At 42.9% G+C, this 26574-nt stretch overlaps 1 protein-coding gene across 11 annotated transcripts in view; it reads left to right on the top strand.

Annotated features, from left to right (window-relative positions):
* Window positions 1-26574, top strand: part of CPLANE1 (ciliogenesis and planar polarity effector 1) — a 161388-nt gene that overhangs the window by 89506 nt on the left and 45308 nt on the right. For 9 of the 11 annotated variants that reach the window (XM_039543539.1, XM_039543542.1, XM_039543537.1 and 6 more), the window contains 10 exons: window positions 48-130; window positions 3300-3382; window positions 10071-10139; window positions 10744-10927; window positions 11593-11889; window positions 12080-12856; window positions 20589-20761; window positions 22138-22267; window positions 24169-24223; window positions 26169-26273. In XM_039543539.1, coding sequence (XP_039399473.1) covers window positions 48-130; window positions 3300-3382; window positions 10071-10139; window positions 10744-10927; window positions 11593-11889; window positions 12080-12856; window positions 20589-20761; window positions 22138-22267; window positions 24169-24223; window positions 26169-26273 — 1956 coding nt within the window. The remainder of the gene's footprint in view (window positions 1-47; window positions 131-3299; window positions 3383-10070; window positions 10140-10743; window positions 10928-11592; window positions 11890-12079; window positions 12857-20588; window positions 20762-22137; window positions 22268-24168; window positions 24224-26168; window positions 26274-26574) is intronic. The other 2 variants (XM_039543543.1, XM_039543540.1) reach the window with 2 other exon arrangements.

The raw sequence follows: 26574 nt of genomic DNA, 5'->3' as shown, positions 1-26574 counted from the left end.
GGCATGCACTTTATTTTCTTTATGAATTACATCTCTTTGTTTCATAGAGCTCTTTGAAGAACCATTTGGAGTTCCAAAAAGTCCCAGTATTTCTGTCAGCATTAAACCTGTACAACAACAAAAAGAGGAGGCAAGTTACTCTCTCAGATGAATGAAACAACTACTTTAAAATATTATATTCAAAATGCATAGTTCCTTGTTATATATAATGGGAGGGGGCTTAAAGCACTCAGTGTTCACCAAGTCAATGGCACAATGCCCATTGATTTTAACAATAGTAAAGTTAGGCCAATACTGTGCACTTTTGAAAATCTTATCCAATGTTTATAGAAAGAACTACGGGGGGTGGGGGGATTCTAGTTTAACATGCTGCTTGTACTGAATACTGTCTATTTTTACATTTAGCTCTTTGTGACTAACAGTAATCTATTATTTCTCTTCATTTATAATGCAAAGTAATGCACATTGGAAAACATAATCCCAACGACACATACAAAATTATGGGGTCTAAAGTAGCTGTTACCACTCAAGAAAGAGATCCTAGAGTCACCATGGATAGTTCTCTGAAAACATCTGCTCAAGTGCAGTGACAGTCAAAAAAGCTGACAATGTTAGGAACCATTAAGAAAGGTATAAATAATAAAACAGAAAATATCGTCATGCCACTATGGAAATCCATGGTATGCCCATACTTTAAATACTGTGTGCAGTTCTGATGGCCCCATCTCAAAAACGATGAATTGGAAAAAAGGATAGAGAAAGCAAACAAAAATTATTAGGGGTGTGGAATAGCTTCCTTATGAGAAGAGATTTTAAAAATGGGGACTATTCATTTTAGAAGAGAGACGACTAAAGGGGACTATGGTAGAGGCCTACAAAATCATGACTGGTGTGGAGAGTGAATAAGGAAGTGTTATTTACTCCTCCATATAACAGGAGAACCAGGTGTCACCCAATGAAATCAATAGGCAGCAGGTTTAAAACAAAGAACAACTACTTCTCTCAATGCACAATCACCTCAAACTTGTTTCCAGGAGATGCTGTGAAAGCCAAAGGTGTAAGTAGTTTCAAAAAAGAATTGGATACATTTAATGGAGGATAGGTCCATCAATGGCTATTAGTCAGGATGGCTAGGGATATAATCCCATGCTCTGAGTGTCCCTAAGCCTCTGACTGCCAGAAACTGGGACTGGACAACAGAGGATGGATTACTCAATAATTGCCCTGTTCTTTTCATTTCCTCTGAAGCATCTGGCACCAGTCACTGTTGGAAGACAGATTACTGGGTTAGACGGACCATTGGTCTGATTCAGTATGACCATAGCGGGGCGGTGACTCATCCCTGCGGCACCTCCTGTCGGTCGTCCTGGGAATTAGCTCTTCGACCCAGGAGTGTCCTCTGCAGGCCGGTATCCCACTTCCTGCTGGGTCCCGAGTCCCTCTTGGATCCTGGTGCCCCTTCCAGACCAGGGTGCTGCCCCCCGCAGTCTCACTGGGTCTCCCCTCTCTGGGGAACCCCCAACCCTCTATCCCCATCTCGCCTCAGTCGTAGGCTACTGCCAGTCACCACCTAGCCCCCGCTTCCGGGGGCAGACTGCAGTATAAGCCACTCATCACAGGCAAGGAGGAGTTTGGACCTGCTGTCTCAGCCTAGCCTTGGACTGTCCCATACAACCCCAGTACCTATTTGGCCTCATACTAGGCTGCAGCGTGGGGGTTTCCAGGCCGGAGCTCCCCAGCTCCCTGGGCCTTCCCTCAGCCCTGCTCCAGCTCAGGTACCTTATCTAGCTTCCCAGCAGCCAGGCCTGTCTCCCTTCACACCTAAAAGAGACTGCTTCTGCTCCTGGCTTCTGTAGGGCCAGCTGGGTCCGTTTCAGGAGTGGCCACAGGTGAGGCTGCCTCCCTAGTCAACCCAGCCTAAGGCTCCCAGCCCCAGCCCTCTCAAAGGGCTGGCTTTTAACCCTTTCAGGCCAGGAGCAGGTGACCACCCCATTACAATGACCATTCTTAATACATGGTGCTGTCTTTTATATAACCAAAGTGATTATATAATGACTCCAAATCAGTTTTATTTAGTTTACTAGTACACAGATATGTCTCTTACTTCCACTTTGAAAACTTAACTTGATCTGCAAATAAGCTCTATTTTTTCTAGCTCATGTATCACCATCTAAGTTCACTGAAAGCTGCACGGCCGCACAGCAGCCTATTTCACGCCACACAGATGCTTAGGGAAGCTGCCTCTCCCCCTTCCCTGCTGGAGCTGGGGAGGGGGCACCTATCCTGCAGCCCCAGCCCCAGAGCTGCCGGGGGGGGGGGAGAGCTGGGGGAAAGTCCTCTCTTTTCCCACCATAGACCCAGAGCACATTCCTGCACCCCAAACACTTCATCCCCAGCTCCACCCAAGAGCCCGCACCCCCCGCTGGAGCCCTCACACCTCTGCACCCCAAGTCTCTGCCCCAGCCCTGAGCCCCCTCCCACACTCCGAACCCCTTGGCCCCACCCCCACCACATGAATTTTGTTATGTGCACCAATATGAAGGTGATGTGTCACATATCACCTCCATATTGGTGCACATAACAAAATTCATTCCACGCATGGGTGAGAAAAATTAGAGGGAACACTGATCACCACCAGTATCAAAGATTCAGTACTAGGAAATTGGTCAATAATTCTTTTGATGATGTATGAATCAGAATAGAATATGGTTTACTTTCATGTAGCACTGAAGAACCAATGTAAGGAACAGGATTAAAAAGTACTAAAAATGTACTATTGCCCTCAATTCTGCAATGTGGCTTACTAGTGTTGGACTCTTGTGCCTGGTGTAAAATCCTGGCCTTTGCTACTCCTGGAAATAATTATTCATAGGGTCAGTCCTTTTAACTTGTAATCATTTTGTTTGTTTTTTTGCTCGTTTGTAGTCATTCTGTTTCCATGCTACCAACTGGAGTAGTAATAGGTGGATGCCTGATTAGCAAGGTGATACTGCTGCACAGGCCTGATTCTTTGGCAATCTAGTGAACTGAATTTTGGAAATGGTTGAAAACTCATTATAGATATTGTTAAATTTAGTTAAAGAAGTCATTAGGACACCTCCTTGCATTTTCTATAGTTCTGTAGCTATGCAAAAACTAGGATGTTCTGATTATTAAAAAAATAAATAAATCTGAATTTGACCACATGGATTATTAATCAGAAATGTGTCAAAAGTCTAGGATTTTCATAATAATCTATTTAGGCAGAAGTATGCTGAAGCAAATATATACGTATTCACATGCATCTTTTTAAATTGCAGCATATCTCCACTCTAGATGTAGAATCTCCATGGGAAGAACCCATGATGGAAAAGTTAGAAGAAAAAAAAGCCAAACAAAATGGGTAAGAGAAACTGATATCATTAACATTTCAAAAGAATTAGTTTATTACTACTGTGACAAAGTTCCTCCTCTACCTTGGTGGGTCCTGCACTTATTGGCAGATTTGCTTGCCTCACAGATTCACCTTGTGGGTCGGGAAACAGCCCTGAGACCTTCCCCTCTGGTAGAAGCCACAGTCCAGGTCAATTCCTCCTGTGTTTGATCAGGAATTGGGAGGTTTTGGGGGTAACCTGGGCTCGCCCTCTACTCCGGGTTCCAGACCAGGGCCCTGTGGACTACTGCTGTCTAGAGTGCCTCCTGGTACAGTTGCATGACAGCTACGACTCCCTGGGCTACTTCCCCATGGCCTCCTCCCAACACCTTCTTTGTCCTCACCACCAGACCTTCCTCCTGATGTCTGATAATGCTTGTACTTCTCAGTCCTCCAGCACTATGCCTACTCACTCTCAGCTTCTTGCACGCCTCTTGCTCCCAGTTCCTCGCACACACTTCCTCTCCTCTGGCTCCCTGGCTTCCCTTGGCCTGACTGGAGTGAGCCCTTTCATAGCATCAGAGGGGCCTTAATTAGAGTCAGGTGCTTAACAGCCTCACCTGACTCTTAGCAGGTTAACTGGAGTCAGGTGTTCTCATTAGCCTGGAGCAGCTCCTGCTCTGGTCACTCAGGGAATGGAAAACTGCTTATTCAGTGGCCAGTATATCTCCCTTCTACTACTCTGCTGTTCCCAACTGGCCTGGGTCTATCACACTACCTTGTTAAATTTATAAAGAGAGCGTGTATTTTTCTTAATTAAAAAAAAGATTTGTTCTTGTTAATAACAACATACTTACAGTTCAAAGCTAAATTCCACCACCCCCTTCCATTTCTGGTGCATGGTAGTGTATTATTGCAGGGTTGGCCATGACTAGCTAGGTATCTACAATTGAATGCTTATTTTAAGAACAAAACAAATGTGTTCTGCGGTACTTGAAGAATACAGTCAACTCACTTCATTACATTATTTCAGGATTTTTACAGAGAACTCCCATTTGCTTATATTAATTAAAACATTTTAGTGTTGAAGCATTTGTCTTTTCAATGAAAAAGCATATAAAGAATTACAAGAACTGTGCATAGACCATCTCTTCCTTGAGTGTCTCTCGTGGTCTTATGTTTGAATTGATAACTTATGTGGCTTACTTGTCTCATTCAATTGTGAGTTTCTGAAATAAAGACATTTGTATTTTTCTGCATTTTTTTTTCTAAATGCCATGTTCACTGTCTGGAATCTGGGTCTCAAACTGCTGCTCTGATATTTTTTTTGATGACTGAAGGAGAGCAGCTCAACTCCTTTCAAACTGGCAAACTTGTACCCAGTCACTCCCTCCAATCTGTTTCTCTGTTTGAGACTACTTGCTTTATCATTAAGTATTATAAAATCTTCACATCTGAATTTCAAGAAATCCAATGTCTTACCAGTTATGATGGCATGTGAACTGAGTCAATCTAGCTAGGGATATAAAGAGTAACAAGAAAACATTTTACAAATACATTAGAAGCAAGAGGAAGACCAAGGACAGAGTAGGCCTGTTGCTCCATGAGGTGGGGGAAGACAATAACAGAAAATGTGGAAATGGCAGAGGTGCTTAATGACTTCTTTGTTTCGGTTTTAACCAAGAAGGTTGGTGGCGATTGGACGTCTAACATAGTTAATGCCAATGAAAATGAGGTAGGATCAGAGTCTAAAATAAGGAAGTATCAGCGGGGTAGCTGTGTTAGTCTGGATCTGTAAAAGCAGCAAAGAGTCTTGTGGCACCTTATAGACTAACAGATGTTTTGGAGCATGAGCTTTCGTGGGTGAATACCCACTTCGTCGGATGCATGTAGTGGAAATTTCCAGGGGCAGGTATATATAAGCAAGCAAGAAGCAGGCTAGACATAACGAGGTTAGTTCAAAATAAGGAAAGAACAAGTCAAAAATTACTTAGACAAGTTAGATGTCTCCAAATCACCAGAGCCTGATGAAATGCATCCTAGAATACTCAAGGAGCTGACTGAGGAGTCAATTATCTTTGAAAAGTCATGGAAGATGGGAGACATTCCAGAAGACTGGAAAAGGGCAAATATAGTTCCCATCTATAAGAAGAGAAATAAGGACAACCCGGGGAATTAGAGACCAGTCAGCTTAACTTCTGTACCCGGAAAGATAATGGAGCAAATAATTAAGAAATCAATTTGCAAACACCTAGAAGATAATGAGGTGATAAGTAAGAGTCATCATGGATTTGTCAAGAACAAATCATGTCAAACCAACCTGATAGCTTTCTTTGACAGGATAACAAGTCTGGTGAATACAGGGGAAGCGGTAGATGTGGTATATCTTGACTTTAGTAAGGCTTTTGATATTGTCTCGCATGACCTTCTCATAAATAAACTAGGGAAATAAAACCTAGATGGCGCTACTGTAAGGAGGGTGCATAACTGGCTGGAAAATCATTCTCAGAGAGTAGTTATCAGTGGTTCACAGTCATGCTGGAAGGGCATAATGAGTGGGGTCCTGCAGGGATCAGTTCTGGGTCTGGTTCTGTTCAATATCTTGATCAATCATAGAATCATAGAAGATTAGTGTTGGAAGAGACCTCAGGAGGTCATCTAGTCCAACCCCCTGATCAAAGCAGGACCAACACCAACTAAATCACCCCAGCCAGGGCTTTGTCAAGCTGGGCCTTAAAAACCTCTAAAAATGGAGATTCCATACCTCTGTAGGTAACACATTCCAGTGCTTCACCACCCTCCTAGTGAAATAGTGTTTCCTAATATCCAACCTAGTCCTCCCCCACTGCAACTTGAGACCATTGCTCCTTGTTCTGTCATCTGCCACCACTGAGAACAGCCGAGTTCCATCCTCTTTGGAACCTCCCTTCCAGTAGGTGAAGGCTGCTATCAAATCCCCCCTTTCTCTTCTGCAGACTAAACAAGCCCAGTTCCCTTAACCTCTCCACGTAGGTCAGGTACCCCAGCCCCCTGATCATTTTCACTGACCCCCGCTGGACTGTCTCCAATTTGTCCACATCCTTTCTGTAGTGGGGGGCACAAAACTGGATGCAGTACTCCAGATGAGGCCTCACCAGTGTCAAATAGAGGGGAATAATCACTTCCCTCGATCTGCTGGCAGTGCTCCTACTAATACAACCCAATATGCCATTAGCCTTCTTTGCAACAAGGGCACATTGCTGACTCATATCCAGCTTCTCATCCACTGTAATTCCCAGGTCCTTTTCTGCAGAACTGCTGCTTAGTCAGTTGGCCCCCAGCCTGTAGTGGTGCATGGGATTCTTCTGTCTTGAGTGCAGGACTCTTCACTTGTCCTTGTTGTACCTCATCAGATTTCTTTTGACCCTATTCTCCAATTTGCCTAGGTCACTCTTGACCCTATCCCTACCCTCCAGCCTATCTACCTCTCCCCCAAGTTTAGTATCATCTGCGAACTTGCTGAGGGTGCAATCCATCCCATCATCCAGATCATTAATAAAGATGTTGAACAAAACTGACCCCTGGGATACTCCACTTGATTCCGGCTGCCAACTAGACATTGGACTGTTGATCACTACCCGTTGAGCCCAACAATTTAGCCAGGTTTCTATCCACGTTATAGTCCATTCATCCAATCCATACTTGCTGTGAAGAATACTGTGGGAGACCATATCAGAAGGTTTGCTAAAGTCAAGATATATCGCGTCCACTGTTTTCCCCATATTCACAGAGCCAGTTATCCCATCATAGAAGGCAATCAGGTTGGTCAGGCATGACTTGCCCTTGGTGAATCCATGTTGACTGTTCCTGATCACCTTCCTCTCCTCCAAGTGCTTCAAAATGGTTTCCTTGAGGACCTGCTCCATGATTTTTCCAGGGATTGAGGTGAGGCTGACTGGTCTGTAGTTCCCCAGGGTCTCCTTCTTCCCTTTTTAAAATATGGGCACTATTTTCATTGGCCTTTTTCCAATCATCCGGGACCTTCCCCCGAGTGCCAAGAGTTTAAGATGATAATGGCCAATGGCTCTGCAATAACATCAGCCAATTACCGCAGCATCCTTGGATGCATTCGATCTGTATCTATGGACTTGTGCATGTCCAGCTTTTTCAAATAGCCCTTAACCTGTTCTTTCACCTTTGAGGGCTGCTTACCTCCTCCCCATACTGTGTTGCCCAGGACAGCAGTGTGGGAGCTGACCTTGTCTGTGAAGACAGGCAAAAAAAGCATTGAGTACTTCAGCTTTTTCCACATTATCTGTCACTAGGTTGCCTCCCCCATTCATTAAGGGCCCCACACTTTCCCTGACCTTTTTCTTGTTGCTAACAAACCTGTAGAAACCCTTCTTGTTACCCTTCACATCCCTTGCTAGCTGCAACGCCAGTTGTGTTTTGGCCTTCCTGATTACACCCCTGCATGCTCGAGCAATATTTTTATACTCCTCCCTAGTCATCAGTCCAAGTTTCCACTTCTTGTAAGCTTCCTTTTTGTGTTTAAGCTCACAGAAGATTTCACTGTTAAGCCAAGCTGATCACCTGCCATATTTGCTGTTCTTTCTGCACAAAGGGATGGTTTGTTCCTGTGCCCTCAATAAGGCTTCTTTAAAATACAGACAGCTTTCCTGGACATTTTTCCCCTCTCATATTAGCCTCCTTAGGGAATCCTGCCTATCAGTTCCCTAAGGGAGTCAGTCTGCTTTTTGAAGTCCAGGGTCCGTATTTTGCTACTCTCTTTTCTTCCTTTTGTGAGGATCCTGAACTCAACCATCTCCTGGTCACTGCTGCCCAGGTTGCCACCCACTTCTACTTTCCCTACCAATTCTTCCCTGTTTGTGAGCAGCAGGTCAAGAGGAGAACAGCCCCTGGTTGGTTCCTCCAGTAGTTGCAGCAAGAAGTTGTTCCCAACACTCTCCAAAAACTTTCTGGATTGTCTGTGCACTGCTGTATTGCTCTCTCAGCAGATGTCAGGGTGATTGAAGTCCCCTATTAGAACCAGGGCCTGTGTTCTGGAAACTTCTGTTAATTGTCTGAAGAAAGCCTCGTCTACCTCATCCTGGTCCGGTGGTCTATAGCAGATCCCCACCACAACATCACTCTTGTTGCTCTCTCTTCTAAATTTAACTGAAAGTCTCCAACAGGCTTTTCTCCAGTTTGATACTGGAGCTCTGAGCAATCATACTGCTGTCTTACATAAATGATTTAGATAACGGCATAGAGAGTAAACTTATAAAGTTTGGAGATGATACCAAACTGGGAGGAATTTCAAGTGCTTTGGAGGATAGGATAGGATTAGATTAAAATTCAAAGTGATCTGGACAAACTGGAAAAATGGTCTGAAATAAATAGGATGAAATTCAGTAAGGACAAATGCAAAGTACTTCACTTAAGAAGGAAAAATCAGTTGCACACATATAAAATGGGAAATGACTGCCTAGGAAGGAGTACTACGGAAAGGGATCTGGGGGTCATAGTGGATCACAAGCTAAATATGAGTCAACAGTGTCACACTGTTGCAAAAAAAGCAAACATCATTCTGGGATGTATTAGCAGGAGTATTGTAAGCAAGACATGAGAAGTAATTCTTCCGCTCTACTGTGCTCTGGTTAGACCTCAACTGGAGTATTGTGTCCAGTTCTGGGTGCCACATTTTAGGAAAGATGTGGACAAATTGGAGAAAAGGCCAGAGAAGAGCAACACAAATGATTAAAGGTCTAGAAAACATGACCTGTGAGGGAAAGTTGAAAAAATTGGGTTTATTTAGTCTGGAAAAGAGAAGACAAGAGAGGACATAACAGTTTTCAAGTACATAAAAGGTTGTTAGAAGGAGGCGGGAGGGAGAAGAATTGTTCTTCTTAACTTCTGAGGGTAGGACAAGAAGCAATGGGCTTAAATTGCAGCAAGGGAGGTTTAGGTTGGACATTAGGAAAAACTTCTTAACTGTCAGGGTGGTTAAGCACTGGAATAAATTGCCTAGGGAGGTTGTGGAATCTCCATCATTGGGGATTTTTAAGAGCAGGTTGGACAAACACCCATCAGGTATGGTATAGATAATACTTAGTCCTGCCTTGAGTGCAGAGAACTAGATGACCTCTCGAGTTTCTTCCAGTTCTATGATTCTATGTAATTATATTATAATAATAATCTTATGATTATGCATATAGATAAGAGGTTGTCAATATGCATACAGTTTGTTGTAGTCTTTAAAAACTACATAGCTTTATAAAGTCTTCATTAGTATTTCATGACCATTTTAGGGTAGTATGTTTTTCCTTTTTGTAAAATAGTGCATATAAAAAATATCCTCGGGAGTTGCTGCATGACATTAACTTTTCCTTTTAGAAATGCACATTTCACTCATGTTCAGTGTCCCGTAAACGTGGGATTTTCCTTTGTTTTGCCAAGTCAAATCAGTCGTCAGCCTTTCTGTTGCCTAGTTTTTGTGTGAATAATCAAAATCTATTCAACCATTTTGTTTGAGTCAGTTACTGATTGCTATGGAGACCAAGCATAAACAATCAACAATTGTGTATTCAGCTGCAGTGTTATGAAGTGATAGAAGGTACTCAATTCAGTATGCCAGAATTTTATATACAAAATCTTTCAAAAATGTTCTATACCAAAAAGAAAAAAAAAAACAATAAAAGGTTGAAACATTAATACATTTTTTTGTCTTTCTTTACAGTATGACTGAGGCTGTTTCCAGCACCATTCCTCATTCATTCTGTTTAGAAATGAATGCAGATGCTCCTAGGTAAGAGAAACTGTAATGCATTATGTAGTAAATTATGGATTATTACTAATAAATCTGCAGTCTTAATATTATGTTAATTGTTCCTTTACAGTAAATGTATAATGTTTGCATTTACTGTACATTGTGGTATAAGACTTACAGCCACACCACTTTGAGCTGCGATCCTGTGAGATCACAGAAACTAAGCAGATCTGGCCAGATATCTGCTACCCATTAGAGAGGCGAAAAACTGGTTCTATTTTAAAAAAAAGTATCTTTACTTTTTTCCTCTAGAAAATTGTTTTTGTTTAAAAAAAAATCTCCAGAAGGGGTGAATGCACAATGAAAACCTAAAACAAAGGATCTCTTATTTTTGCTAATGAGTATCATTTTTCATGTCATGCATCCAATGAAGTGGGTATTCACCCATGAAAGCTCATGCTCCAATACGTCTGTTAGTCTATAAGGTGCCACAGGACTCTTTGCTGATTTTTCATTTAGCGTTTTAACTTACCAGTTGTAAAGTTGATACATTTACTTCACTCTGATCCTCATCATCAGGTTCAGTATCCATCTCTTTTGGAAAGTGTCTAAAAGTTATGATTTTTATTCCCAATACTTCAAGTAACATAGAGATTTGTGTATGTGATGATCAACCTTCTTTCACTGGTATATCAAGTGTTCCCTATAATGGTCCGGTGTGTTCAAAGAAGCAAGTGATCCAGGAAGGAGAGCAGATATCAGAGCCATTGAACGTTTCAGAAACTGTCAGACAGATGCTCCAAGATGAAATGTTTAAATTAGTTCAGGTAAAAATAATTTAATTATTAAAAATAAACACAGATTAAACTGTTCAGTTTTAAATAACAAGCAATATGAAAAATGATTGCTTTCAAGGTTATTCTGTGATGCTTTTATGCCAATTTCTGGGTTAAAGGTAACTAAAGGTAGAAACCAGTCATTTTAGGCATAATTCATATCCTTTTGACTTCTTAATCTGAAGGTTTGTGAATTTGAGGAGCAGTACAGTTTGAACAATTATATTTTTAGGAGGACTAACTTAACATTCTCTTAATGTCCTTTTTCTATATAAATTAGGGGAGATTATGAACCAACAGTAACTGTATAGTTAAAATGGTAATGAGTTAATACTGGTACATTTGAAACTATTCCATCCTGGTATTATTCAGGTTTCGATTTCTTTGCTTTGAAATAAAGGAATGCAAAGGACTGTACATTGTTGTAGCATAACCTTATTATTCCACATAGCTTATTGTATCATGAAATAAATATCAATTTAGTACATAAATATGCACTTGTCATTGAGACATATCTGTTGCTATCTATTTTAATAGGATAATCTGTAAATTTTAGGATAATCTTTAGATCTTTAAAAAGTTTTAACCAGGGATTTTGGCCAAGACCCATTTTAGCGACTTTTATAATGTTAGCTTTATTTTTGTTTATATTCTAGCTGCAGCAAATCAACTTTCTGAACTTAATGCAAATGGTGGGGTCATCCTTTGCCAGCCTGCCAAATACGCAGCATCTTCTGCAGCAGTCTCAGTCTATTCAGTTGGGAGGAAGCCAGGCATTACACACTGTAAGTGGCAGTGGTGCTGACACATCCCTTCCTATACAGTCTGCAGACATTTCTCCAGAGACTCAGCTGCCCACTAAAGAAAATGCTGGAAAGTCTAATAAAAAGAGCCGCTCTCATTCTCAGGAAAGAAATATCCTAAATGATCAAAGCAGCAAAGAAAGTATACATGTAGGTAAAACCAAGCATTATTTTTTAAGAAGAAACATATCAGATGTTATTCCATTTGAAAAATTGGAGAACTTTCTTGTAGTAATTGCATTAGACAGAATTACCATGTAATAGAGACTACATCTAGTAATGATTTATTGCTATCTTATACATAGTTTAAAGTACTATTGCGTGTTCTTTTTTCATTTAGAATGATCCAGATGTGAATATTTCTTTAAGCCTATCAGAGAGCCAGTCCAATGGAACAGGATTTATTCCAGCATCTCAAGACTTACTTCCTTCAGCTCCAGCCAAACCACTTCATCTGTTATCGAGTTCCCTAGATATCCAGAAGACACCCAAACTTATCCCAATTGCAAAAACCTTAAATTATGAAAATGGCTTTCCTTTGCTTAAACTTGAATCTGATAATTTAAAACCACTCAATTTATATCCATTAAAAGTTTCACAAGCTTTCATCGGGTCACTCCCCCAACCAAGAGTAGTTTGGGATCCATCTAATTATTTACAGAACCCTCCACTGTCATGTATGCTAGGAGACAAGACTATTTCAACGACACACTTGAATTTGAATAAATATGATCCTGAAATGATAAGGCAAGTATATGAGGAAAAGAAGAGGTGGGCAGAAGCTGAAAGCAAGAGGCCTCCTAAACTACTTAATTTGGATCAGTATGAAGGAGAGCAAAATCTTGCACCTCTGCAGCACCTTCGTACAAATGTGAGTGCAGAGAAGCCACTGAGTTCTCAGAATGCTTCCTTCTATGGAACTTACCAGCATTCAACTGGAATTCCTTTACTGCACCTGCAGCTTGACCCAGCACCTAGATTTCCACCAATTATAAGACCACCAGTCCCTGCTCCTTTAATACCTGTTAGACCTATAACTGAGGAAACCAACTCCAGAGACACATTACAGCACACAGGAATATCAATTCTTCACGCTAATTTACCTCCAAAAAACAAGGTAATGGATTTTAGGAATATGTTTTTCTATGTTGCAATTAAATAAGCTTATTTCCTGTTGCATAGCTTCAGTCCTCACTAATGGGATAATGTCCTCACCTGTGTAATTTGGATGAGGTCCAGTGTTTTGCTTGAGGCTCCAGCACTAAGCCCTGCCTTCAGCTCAGGCCACCAGATTTTCTGCCTCCAGCAGAGGAACAAGTTGGTGGTTTGGTTTCTCCCCATCATTTTGTTTTATAACTTTAATTTGTATTCATTTCCATATGGTAAAGACTTATCGTTCCTCCTCCTCCCCACAACCCCCCCAGGATGAGGTATTTGACAGCATGTTTATTTCAACCACTTGGACCCGCCACTCCTCGTCATTCCTCTCCAGGATTTCTCTGCCCCCACTCTGGGATGGTAGAGCTGTTCTGCAAACACTGGGCTAAAGTGTTGCCTGTGTGAGGCAGTATTTACAGGCTCTACAAAGGGCAAATTACAGCCAGCCCTCGCAGTGAAAGGACAGAGGATTGGACCAGCATGTTGGGTCCCCTCTTCCCCGAAGAGCCATAACTCCATTACAAAAAAGCTCAGGAGTATCTGAACATTTCAGGGAGAAAGTCTAAGGATGAGAAGGATCCTATCCAGCCAGCTTGGGATAAGACCCACAACAGACTCAGGCTGGAGGGGGAAAATTTCCTGAACGATCCAAAGATCACTCCCTGGATACTGAAGTGGGTCCTCAGCTCCCTAGGGGGAAAAAAAAGCAGGGCTTCTAAACATCTCTCCTTCCTCTCACTGTAAATCTGGGGATTGTCATGATGCTCAGGAGTGAGTTAGGCAAACCTCAGAGACTCAGTCCCAAAAATGCAAAAGCAAGCATCATATTTGCAAGGCAGCAATTCCTAACACCTCAGTATAAGGGAATGTTTGCTGCAGTCATTCTCCTATACAGAGGCTCTTACAGTGCTCTGTAACACAGTGCTCCTCCCCTTCTTGCCCTGTGGTGTGTCACTCCAGGCATGTAGAGAACCCATCTATTCTGTGAAGCACTCCCTCAGGCTGCAGTTAATGGGAATTGTGCCATTATACATTGTGCCATTATACAGTGGTGTACAGCCCAAGGACCCGCACTCTGCTAAGAAAAGGGGCTCAGATTTCAAGCACCATGAATGTGATTTGTGCCTTCTTTATGTCAGCAATAAATCCTTGCTCTGCCAAAGAAAAGGGCTGAGAGTCTGAAAGGCACAAAAGAGAGGGTCTCTCCACTCCACTCTTGCTCCACAGGCTGGCTCCATATTAAAACTTAAGGAGCACTTCAGGCAGTCTGTGACCAGATCAGAATCACATGAGGATTCCACTCCTCATGAATGATACCAAGCTGGGAGATGTTGCAAGTGCTTGGAGAACAGGATTAGAATTCAAAATGATCTTGACAAACTGGAGAAATGGTTGGAAATAAACAGGACAAAATTCAATAAGGACAAATGCAAAATACTTAGGAAAAAATACTCAATTGCACAAATACAAAATGGGAAATGTCTGCTTAGGAAGGAGTATTGCAGAAAAGGATCTCAGGGTTATAGTGGATCACAAAACTAAATGAGTCAACAGTATAATAGTGTTGCAAAAAAACCCCTCATTCTGGGATGTGTTACCAGAATGCTGTATGCAAGACACAAGAAGTAATCACTCTACTCAGCACTGATAAAGCCTTAGCTAGAGTACTGTTTCCAGTTCTGGGCACCACAGTTTGGGAAAGGTATGAACAAGCTGGAGAAAATCCAGAGAGCAACAAAAATGATTAAAAATCTAGAAAACATGGCCTATGAGGAAAGATTGATTACAGCACACTATGGAATGTTAGTGTGTGGTAGCAGGTCCACATAACCTGTTAGTCCAAAGCAGGCTAGAGCACTGTAGATTTACACCCCAGTTTACTGCACACTTACTCTTTGTATTGACATACCCTTATAAAAAAGCCTTCTCAGTGGCAAGCTCAACATCTATGGGTATGATCCTTGCTTGGAGTGCGATGTCTTGGGTTCTGTCCCAGTTAACTCTTGATGTGATTTGTCACACAAGCAATGGCTTCTAACAGTGGCTACAAAGAAGCTATTTTACAGCCATGAATATCAGACGCTGTCTGGTCAGCTGTCCCGGCCCGAGCCGGAAGCCCCTCCTGCGGGGAAAGGAGACCAAGGGGACCAGCAGGAGGAAGCTGAGCAGCTGCTGACCTCCTTGTCATCCCTGGATGAAGCGGTAGCAGGCACAGCAGTATCAGGGCCTCCGCCAATAGACCACAGAGCCCATCAAGAGCTTACTGCGTAAGGTTGCTCATAACTTGGGGTTGCAGGCTGAGGAGACGGTTGAGCAGGAGGACCCCATGGTGGACCTTCTGAGCCCAGAAGGTCCATCCAGAATAGCACTTCCACTCGTTAAGACCATACAGTCGAACAATACGACTATATGGCAGAACCTGGCCTCCAGCGCTCCAACAGCCAAAGGTGTGGAGGACAAGTACTTCGCCCCGTCAAAGGGGTACGACTTGTTGTTTTGCCACCCAAGACCATGTTCCCTGGTAGTCTCGGCGGTAAACAAAAAAGAGCGCCGGGGCAGCAGGCCCTGGCCCCCAAGGCCAAGGAAGCGAAGCGCCTGGACCTGTTTGGCAGGAAGGTGTATTCTCGGGGCCTACAGTTGAGGATTTCTAACCAGCCGGCCATCCTCAAGAGGCGTAACTTCAACTCCTGGGCAGAAGTGGAGAAGTTTAAGGACAACCTCCCGCAGGGTTCCCAGCAGGAGTTCACGGCGCTGGTAGACGAAGGCAAGGCCGTAGCGAAGACCTCTCTCCAGGCGTCCTTGGATTCGGCAGATGCGGCGTCCAGGACAATCGCATATGGCATGGTCATGTGACACTCAGCGTGGCTTCAGGAGTCATGTCTGCCGCCTGAGGTCCAGAACTCGCTCCAGGACCTCCCCTTCAAAGGGTCCGGGCTCTTTTCGGACCAGACGGACGCAAAGCTTCATAGCCTCAAGGACTTGAGGGCTACACTCAAGTCTCTGGGTATGCACACCCCCGCGACTCAAAGGAAGCCCTTTAAGCCGCAGCCTCCTCCTCAGCGTCACTACCAGCCTCATCCTAGACACGAGCCCTACTGCAGGCGAAGCAGGGATAACAGGAGGCAACGTAATAATAACAACAAAAACAGTAGGTCCAATAGGCCAGGCCAAGACCAACATAAGTCCCAGCTGGGCCCTAAACCACGCTTTTGAAGGTGCACTTGAGGACAGTGTACCAGATCAGCCACCGGATCCGTCCCCTTGTTTCCTGAACCGTCTGTCTTGTTTCTCCCAGGCGTGGTCCAGCATTACGTCAGACCGTTAGGTGTTACGCATTGTGCAAAACAGATACATGCTGCAGTTCTCCTTCTTGCCTCCCCTCCCCCTTCCCCATCCCTCTTCACGGACCCCTCTCATGAGCACTTCCTGGAAAAGGAGGTTCGCAGGCTCTTAGACGCGGGGGCAGTACCAAAAGACCTAAAGGGGAAAGGGTTCTACTCCCCATACTTCCTCATTCCCAAGGCCAAAGGAGGCCTTTGACCCATTCTAGACTTAAGCGGGCTCAACAAGTTCCTGGTCAAGGCCCGGTTCCGCATGTTCTCTCTGGGCACCATCATCTCTTCCCTGGATCCGGGAGACTGGTACGCTGCCCTCAATATGAAGGACGCATACTTTCATATCGCCATCCACCCAGTGAATCACCAATTCCTGCGTTTCACTGTGAACCAGGAACATTATCAGTTCACGGTTCTCCCGTTTGGCCTAGCCGTGGCCCCATGGGTGTTCACAAAATGCATGGTGTTAGTGGTGGCCTTCTTACAGAGGCAGAGGATTCGAGTTTACCCGTACCTCGACGACTGGCTCCTGGTGGGCCAATCCGAAGAGGAGATTACGTCCCACATACAGGTGGCCCTGAGACTATTCCGCACGCTGGGGCTCCTGGTCAGTGTCCCCAAATCCACCCTCATTCCAACGCAGAAGGTGGAATTCATAGGGGCGGTCCTAGATGCGGTACAGGCAAAGGCGAGTCTTCCAGTGTCATGATTCCTGGCCATCCAGCAGGCAGTGACCTCCCTGTGCCAGTTTCCCACTACGACAGCTAGATGCTGCTGGGTCACATGGCAGCATGCACGCATGTGGTCAAGCATGCCAAACTAAAACTCAGGACTCTGCAGTCTTGGCTCGCACGTGTATACCACCCAGGCAGGGACCCCCAGGACTTGGTAGTGACAGCCCCGGGGGACGTGCTAGACTCCTTGTGGTGGTGGCGGTCCCAGACAGTGGTTTGCGAAGGCATTCCCTTTGCCGCACAACAGCCAGACCTGATGCTTGTAATGGATGCGTCAGACCTCGGATGGGGTGCTCACCTAGCGGACCTCAGGACTCAGGGCTTGTAGTCGGGAGCAGAGCGGTTGCTCCATATCAATGTGAAGGACCTCAGGGCGGTGCGTTTAGCCTGCCAGACTTTTCACCCCACTTTGAGTGGTCACAGTGTGACAGTTCTGACAGACAACACGACCGCCATGTTTTATATAAACAAGCAGGGCGAAGCCCGGTCCTCGCCGCTCTGCCACAAGGCTCCTCTCCTCTGGAACTTTTGCATAGCCCACACCATCCACCTCGAGGCATCATACCTCCCGGGGGTGCGGAATGAACTGGCGGACCACCTCAGCAGGTTGTACTGCATGCATGAGTGGATGCTCAGAGTGGACGTCGTGTTTTCACTCTTCCGCAAGTGGGAGTTTCCCCCAGGTAGATCTGTTTGCCACCAAGGACAACGCCCAATGCCTGATGAGGTAGACTGTAAAGAAATGAGAAGTGATGGAATGGATAAGAAAGAGTCTGTTTGGGCCAAAATCACTTTGGGGAAGAAATCTACTAGAGGTTCCCCTGTAGTGCTTGGGGTGTGCTACTTAACACAAGGATCCGATTTGGATTTGGATAGAGACCTCTTTAGTGTTTTTAAATGAAATAAATTCTACTGAGAATTGTATGTTTATGGGAGACTTTAACTTCCCAGATAGAGATTTGAGGACAAATGCTACTAATAATAGTAAGGCCCAGATTTTCCTGGATGTGATAGCTGACAGATTTCTTCGCCAGATAGTTGCTTTCCTTGATTTCAAAAGAGCTAATTTCAAAAAATTAAGGCAGTGATTTTCAGCCTGTGGCCCACCAGCCGCTTACAGCCGAATCAGCACATGTGACATCCTCAGGGCCATACAAGTAATATATATATATTGCGTGGATGTAGCCCACATAACACATAGAGAGCTGCATATGCAGCCCACAATGGTAAATAGGTTGAGAACCACTGAATTAAGGGAATTTGTTTAGGGAAGTGGACTGGATTGAAGAACTCAAGGATCTGAATGTGGAGGAGGCTTGGAATTATTTTGTCAAAGTTGCATAAGCTATCTGAACCCTGCATCCCCACAGGGGGGAAGGGTGGGTGAATTTGAAGGGAAGGATTGAAGACCAACCTGGATCAGCAAGCATCTCAAACAGGTGATTAAGTGAAAGCAGAGAGCCTACAAGGAATGGAAGATGGGAAGGATCAGCAAGGAAGGCTACCTCTTGAAGGTCAAAAAGTGTACGAATAAAGTGAGTTTCACCAGAATGGTTGTTTGGAGGAGTTCTACAATCAAGTACCATAGAAACATATGTTCCTTCCCTAATGGCATCCTGTAGGTAGACACATCCGTTTCTCCTTTTGAGTATGATCAATTGCCAATGTTAATCAGATTACACAAGCCTATGGCTGGCCTTTCTAGTTACTATTTGGAATTGGAATATCATCTCCTATATAGACAAGAATCACATAGCTGTTGTCATGAGGAAAAGGTTATTCTTATAGCTCCAGGAAACCTTTCTGTTCAAGGTAAGTTCCTCTTTCCACAATTCCTGGGAAATAGTTCTGTTATTTTGTGCTAATCCCTAGTACTCCTTTGGAAGATTGTGGCAGAAATGGGCATTCCTACCAGTCTAAAGATCTGTCTCAAGCATATTGAATACATATACTAATTATACTCTTCATTGCATTCTATCCAAAAAGTCAAGGCCTTAGGTCCTCAGAGTTGCTGCAGGCAAGGTGTTAAATCTTGCACCAGTTATCATGCTAGGATTTGGGAAACAATTCACAGAAGTCCCTAGGGCAGGGGTCGGTAACCTTTCAGAAGTGGTGTGCCGAGTTTTCATTTATTCACTCTAATTTAAGGTTTTGCGTGCCAGTAATACATTTTAACGTTTTTAGAAAGTCTCTTTCTATAAGTCTATAATATGTAACTAAACTGTTGTTGAAGTAAATAAAGGTTTTTAAAATGTTTAAGAAGCTTCATTTAAAATTAAATTAAAATGCAGAGCCCCCCGGACCGGTGGCCAGGATCCGGGCAGTGTGAGTGCCGCTGAAAATCAGCTTGCATGCTGCCTTCGGCACCCATGCCATAGGTAACCTACCCCTGCCCTAGGGTATTGGGGGAAAGTGTATGAGCCTCATCTATGGAAGATTTGCAAAATAAGTTTCCATTTCTCTGCAGTCATCCATTGATAGCAGGGTGCTACTGGGTTGGTTTCCACACAATTCTTTGCTTTATATGGGAAGAACTTCCATTCCTGCTTATTATTCTACTATAAAAATAATTAAAACTCTGGTTATCTTTCCCCTTACCTCTATATGATTCACTTTTTGCTATTTCCCATTAGAGATGAATGAGGAGAGAAGCTGTGCAACAGAATGAGATTTCTTTCATGATAATTTTCTTTTTATTAGCAACTTCTCTCCTCATTCAACACATCCTGGTAGTCTGGTAAATGATTGGAATACAAATGGAAATTTTCCTCTAAACGGAGACTTAACTATATAACTGTGTTAAGGCTAATTACCACATTATATCAAGTGGTCTTAATGCTAATAGTCAGTTGCTGGAGTGTGTCTGTAGCTTTGGAAGAATCCTGGTGGCCTGAGCTGAAGGGCAAGGGGCTAGTTGTGGAGCCTCTAGCAATAATAATGGACTGCCTCAGAAATTTCAAAGCCTGGGTGAGGCGTTAATTTATTAGTGTTGAATTGGGAGAGAAGCTGCTAACAAGGAAAACGATCAGGTAAGAAATTTCTCATTCCTTGGTAAATATTTTTAAAGGAAAATGACATTTAACTTTAGAATATAAAACGTTGTAAATTTCCCCTTTGTTAAGGCAAATATATATCAAAAGATAAATAATTCCTGGGAGCTGGAGGTCCTCTGACCCATATGCATGTTGCCCATTTCCTAACTTCATCCACAGGAACATGCTATAGGAATTTTAATATGTTGGTGAATAACAGACGGGAAAGAATTTTTTGTAAAATTTTCTTAAAATTTGGACAAATAAAATAATGAAGTTGTTTTGTTGAGCTCTAGTAATAAATCAACAACAATATTTCTATATCCTCTTCTGTTTTGTACTGCACCTTTTGTTTACGGTGTAACCACCTGTTTCTGTGTCTCTTATGTTGCCTCTGGGTGATAATTTATAAATGTGTTCAGTAATTGGGTCTGATTCTACTACTAGATAGTTGCCTTCTGCATTGACTGTATTAGGAGTTGTACCTGTGTAACTGAGGTCAGAGTTGGACCTACTCTGTTTAATAGAGTCTATTAAAATTTTTGGTTTCCTCTTCTATAAATGTCTCATTCTGCTTCTCTTTCAAACAGTTCCAACCACCAAAACTGATCCCAATTCAAAATCTCATTGCATTTGAGCAAAGCCGCCTGTGTACCAGTGCTCCACAGGACTTCATTGGACAAGACCATTCTGGTCAGATTGAGTTGTTAAAAGCTAACACTGAGCCATTTGACGCAAGACACACGAAGAACAGTACAAAAAGGCAAGGACAAATTTTCAAAATTGGTCTTCATTTGGAGAGCCTTACTAGTAACCTAAGCCTTCTCCGACTGATTACAATGAGAGTTTTTGTACCAGCTTAATTGAAAACAGGATTGGATGCTAAATAATTTGAGGAGGCTTATAATGGGACACAGAGTCTTTCTCTTCTAAATCTGTGGTGTGAATTGTTACCATGTATTGTGTTCATTGCCTCTGTTAAATGATTTGGTAGTCATAGTTTAGTTGTTAGTGATCAGCTGTCCACGTCACAAAACAGTCACATTGCTAGTGCATGTATCCCTCAAGAGAGCATGCTCTCTGACCTCTGGAGGAGTTTAATTTAAGTCAAGATTCTAGGCTCATTGACAGAATGATGAAAATTTCCTTGTAAAGTCATTGAGCCTGATTGTGAACCCAGTGGAGTGAATGGCAAAACTCCCACTGATCTGAATGAGTACACAATTGAGTTCTTTACTTAGCTATTTCTGTTTTACTGGCTGTATATTTCATGACTTTTAAACTGATCTTTGTTATTGCACATTAATCTAGAATTATTTTCATTACATGGTCAGAACAAACTAAAGCAATTCCTAGGTTAGCCCTTGAGCTGCACCTACCTTGCCCCTGCGGTTCTTCTGCAGCATCAGTAGATTACTGTCATGACAGTTCATAGTTCTGTGTTTCCCTTGAAAGAGTTAATGACATCAAAGCACCTAAAGTAGAGCACCCTCACTTGTGATTCTGATGCCTTCACTTGTGGTTAGAAACACAGAATCCTGAACTTAGCTCTTGACAGGTAAGAGTAACTGATTTGATTTTCAGATATCTTGCTTTAATATATTATAAATAATGTTTAACGCAATTCATGGTGTTTTACTAATCTGATAGTAAATATTTTTAAAAGCAAACTTTGCAGTTTTTTAGGAAAACAAGTTACAGGTTAGGGAGAAAGTTTCATAGCAACACTGATTTCTTGCTGCAACATTTCTGTGTAGGCCCTTCTGCCTTGTATAATATTTTATTTTTAATTGTATACAAAAGATAGCAGTAGTAATCATGTTGTAAAAGATACAAAATATCAGGTTTACAATCATTTAGTTAAATGGGGTCTTAGATAACCAGTATATTATTTTGTTTGGAATATGTGAATAAGTTTAAGTGTTACTATTAAATATTTTATGAACACCTTAAATAGCTTAGATACATAGGTTTTTAATTAGTTTCAATGGAATAGCAGTTAACTCTATCTTTACTCAAACACCTAATATATTTTTTAAGAAGGTTATTGTTGTTATTTCTTGCTTATTAGAAAGAATGATTGATGTTTCTATTATCAGAGTGAAGTTAAATTGTTATTTCTCACTGTTATGTTGACAGGCAAAAGAGACGTGCTGATAAACAGATAAAAGAGAAGGAGGACAAGAAAAAAGCAAGTGTGACATTCCGCCCAGATGACTCCATTATTAGTACTGATGATATAGAGAAAGTTTTTGAAACTGAGATACAGGTATAAGAAAATAATTATTTTCTTCCTTTTTTATTGATTTTTAAAATAATGATACAAGTGAAGCAACAAGCAAACACAATATAAACAAAACCCTGCTAAATACCTCCTCCACTCTTTTCAGCATCTCTGTAGTGATCTCATGTACCTTTTTTACTTGCACACTTGCATTTTCCTTTAAGCCAGAGATAAAGCCCTCTTTTACCAAAATAAACTCTTCAGGGTATTTTCATTACTCCTGTCAGGTGCTCACATGAAATAAGTTCTGCCAGGTTAACATACCAATCCTATAAAATTGGGACATGAGCTATTCCTCTTTCTGAGGATGAGGGGTTTTTTTTTTTTTTGCACAATCAAGGGGCATTACAATCCATAAAAAAAATTTTGTTGACTTGTATTGATGAAAATCCCCATGATTATAATTCTGATTTAGCTGGTTATTTATTCCATAACATTTCTATGACATTTATAGTAATTTGTCCAGAAATCCACTAATGTTTTCTAGATCATTTTTATTTAAAACAGTACAAACTGTAGATCTTGCTTAAGTGTGGTGGTACCATTTGCTATTTTATTACGTGCATTTTTAAGACACCCGCCACTGTACTGCTGTGTGCGTTTCCTTTATATGATTTAGAAATATAACACTTCCTCACAAAGAATGGGGGATAGCAAGGCTCTTCTCCACAAATTATTTAAAAAGTGATCTAGTTCATGTTGCTTAGAGCAGGGGGTCTCAAACTTTCTCTTGGAGGCCCTCCCAGACAGGCTATAAAAACGCCAGCAGGGGGTCGGCCTTGGACATAGGCGTAGTTTGACTTCTATTTTGCGGGGGAAGGGGCCAGCAGGGTTCAACCCACCTCTGCATGGTGGGGTCCAAGGAGGGAGTGCCACCTCCAATCCCTGACTCACCTCAGCAGGCCACCCAGCCTGTCTGGGTTGGGGGCAGAGAGGTGCAACCAAAAATTATAACTCAAAAAGTTTGAAACCAGTTTAGGGTGCAGGGTGAGGGTAGCTGTGTGCAGGCAGGGGGGCAGCACAGGGTGCAGGAAGGGGGTAGCTAGGGACTGTGTGCAGACTGGGTAGCTCAAGGTGCAGAGGGGGTAGCTGGGGCTGTGTGTACACAGGGTGGCTGTGGGTGTAGAGAAGGGAGTGGCTAGGGGCTCTGTGGGGGCAGGGGTGGCTGTGGGTGTAGAGAAGGGAGTGGCTAGCGGCTCTGGGGGGGGCTATGTGCAGGCATGGGGGTAGCTCAGGCATGGGGGTGCAGAGAAGGGGGTGGCTAGGGGCTGTGTGGGGGCAGGGGGTAGCTGAGGCTATGTGCAGGCAGGAGGGTAGCTCAGGGTGCAGGGAGAGGCGTACCTGGGGCTTTGTGCAAGGAGGGCGTAGCTCAGGGTGTAGGGAGAGGGGTATTAGGGGCTGTGTGCTGGGAGGGCTCCCCTGTGGTCCCAGTTCCCGGAGAGGTCTGCCAGGCACAGAGCCGGGTCTCCCCACACGGGTGGCTGTTACCGTCTGCCTCTGTGGGAGAAAAGGGGGCTGGGAGCTGAGGAGCAGCTTCAACCCAGGGCACCAGCAGGAGAGGAGGGAACACTGACTGCGTGCTCCATGGCACCAGCCAGATCAGCAGCTGCCTCACATGGTCCGGTGTAACAGCAAAAACAGCAGCCGGCACATTTTCCCACCAATAGCAGTTACTTACTGAGCCTGCTCAGTTCGGGTGAGCATGCACAGTACAACCTAGATAGGAAATTCTTCTGTCAGGGAACTCTTTGTGCCACTAAGTGGGGAAAAGTATGTTTTCTAACAAGTTTTAAAATTATTGCTCAAAGGAAGCATAACTTTATTTAAAAGTTGACAGCATCAAAAAATCCTGCAACACTGGTTTGATCACATTTTTCTTATATTAGGATCAGCAAGCAGAACCCAGCCGTTATCTTGAAGATGATTTTGTCATTTCACTTGGTATGTACATTCGTGTTTTAAAAAAAAAAAAATCATGTCTAAAGTCATGAACTCTTTTTTTTTTTTTTTTTTTTCCCAAAATGGTTGTCAGATGTCACAGAAAGACCTAGATCATTGGTTAAATTCTGAGTTCCTAGGCTGATATGTTTAACTGTTTGCTTTGCTGAGCATAATGAAAACATGACAACATCAAGATGCAACATCTCAAATTGTGCAATGTAGATCAGGGAACACCATCATGTCGAAACATAAGGCTAGTCGTCTTTCATGGCACTGAAATTTTGAAGGGTACTCCCAAAACAACCAAACCAAAAAAATGCCTCACAGATTTAGGGTCTGTGGACTGGATTCTGACCTCAGTTACACATAAATGTGCACTCAGATATAACTCCACTGAAGTGAATGGAGTTACTCCAGGTTTACATGAGAGTAAATGAGATCACTGTATTGTTTATAATTGTGTAATGTCCCTGTATTGTTTCTGTCCTAGAATACTGCAAAAGAGAGAGAAAAAGAAAAGAATGGAAAGTTAGGTGTTCATTGCAGTGATTACACTACCTGTACTTGTTGGGAAAAAATAGTTAGAAAAAATATTTTTCAAGGTTTATAACAATGTAACAAGCTTGGACTCACCCCTGCGGCGCCTCCTGCTGGTCATCCTCGGGAATTAGCTCACTTCCAGCCAGGAGCGCCTTCTGCAGGCCAGTGATCCGCCTGTCCTCTTGGCTCCCATGTCCCTCCCTGGACCCCGATGCCCTTTTAACTGGGGTGCTGCCCCCTGGCAGTACCCCACCAATCTGGGTCTCCCCTCCCTGGGGAATCCCCAATCCACTATCCCCACTTCGCCTCAGTATATGGCTACTGCCCAGTCTCCATCTAGCCCCCATTCACTGGGGCAGACTGCAGTATCAGCCACTCATCATAGGCAAAGGGGTTTGGACCTGCTGCCTTTGCCTACCCCTGGGCTGCCCCCTGCAACCCCAGTACCTCTTGGCCTTATGCTAGGCTGCAGCCTGGGGCTTTCCAGGCAGGAGCTCCCCAGCTCCTCTGCCTTTCCCCAGCCCTGCTCCACTCAGGTACCCTATGTCTAGCTCCCTGCAGCCAGGCCCTTCTCCCTCTACAGACAGAGAGAGATTGACTGGGCTCCTGGCTTACTGCCTCTTATAGGGGCCAACTGGGCCTGATTGGGACCCGGACACAGCTGAGCCTGCTTTCCCCCAATCAGCCCAGGCTTCTTGCCCCAGCTACAGCCTTCTCCTGGGCTGTTTTAAGCCCCGAAGGGCAGGAGCGGGTAACCATCCTGCTACAAACAAATTTCTGTAGTTTAAATAAAATAGATATTACTCTACTTTTATGTAAATGAAAATTTTGATTACATGGAATATAAGGTGCCTCCGGGAGCAAAGTGCCCAGGTTATTCTGAAAATGATCTCTTCTCCAGTCTGTCCAGGGAGCAAAAGTCCATATGTGGGAAATGTGGCTGATATCCTTCCTTCCAACTCACTAATTCAATATCAGATTTAGTATTGCTAGGAATAAAAAGAGAGGAAAATCCATTCCCTGACCTTGCGTATTAGAGAAATAGGTGATTGCGTTGTCAAAATACAAGCCAAAAATAGGAAGAATAAAACAAATATACACACACATTTTTTCTTTAAAACATAATGATACAAGTACAAAATGTTGTTATATAAAAAGATCTCATTTAAAAGTTACTAGGCCAAATTAAGGGTTGTTTTAAGTAGTTACAACCACATAGATTTCAGTGGAGTTGGATCCTCTTACATAAGGTCTTAAGTTGAGCCCATATTTCCACCAATATTTTTATAAAGCGTGCTTACTGAAATAACAGTTGCATTTTTTCTAATTTAAAAACTGTAGAACAGATAAATAAAATAATTCTTGTTCTAATAGTGGACAATGATTAGTTGTTTCCCCATTTTAGACACAGTGGGAGAGGCTATTACTACTACAGCAGGTTTACACTGCATGGCTTCCACAAGGAAAAAACCCACAGAAACTCAAGATGCAAGCACAAATACAGATCCAGGTAAAATGCCACCTATAATCTGTTTGCGCTATTGGTTTTACACTTTTGCAACCAGTTGTTTTCCAGATCTGCTTTTGTGTATTGCAGTATTTGCTCATTTTAATAATCGAAAAAGCTTATTGACCACCTTGTTATATTTTTGGTATTTTAATCTTTTATTTCAAATAAATAATAAAACAACAGAAATTCTTGTTCCTATAGATACTCAAATAAAAATGCAAAATTTCTTCTTGACATAAAATGATTGTCAGGTTTTTTTTGAGGGCCAGATCCCGAAGTATTTCTCTGGAAATACTCCTGT

This window comes from Mauremys reevesii, linkage group 6, assembly GCF_016161935.1.
Source record: "Mauremys reevesii isolate NIE-2019 linkage group 6, ASM1616193v1, whole genome shotgun sequence".
Classification (NCBI taxonomy): domain Eukaryota; kingdom Metazoa; phylum Chordata; order Testudines; family Geoemydidae; genus Mauremys; species Mauremys reevesii.
The sequence above is the reverse complement of the archived record's forward strand: the minus strand, read 5'-3'. Positions and strand labels throughout refer to the sequence as shown.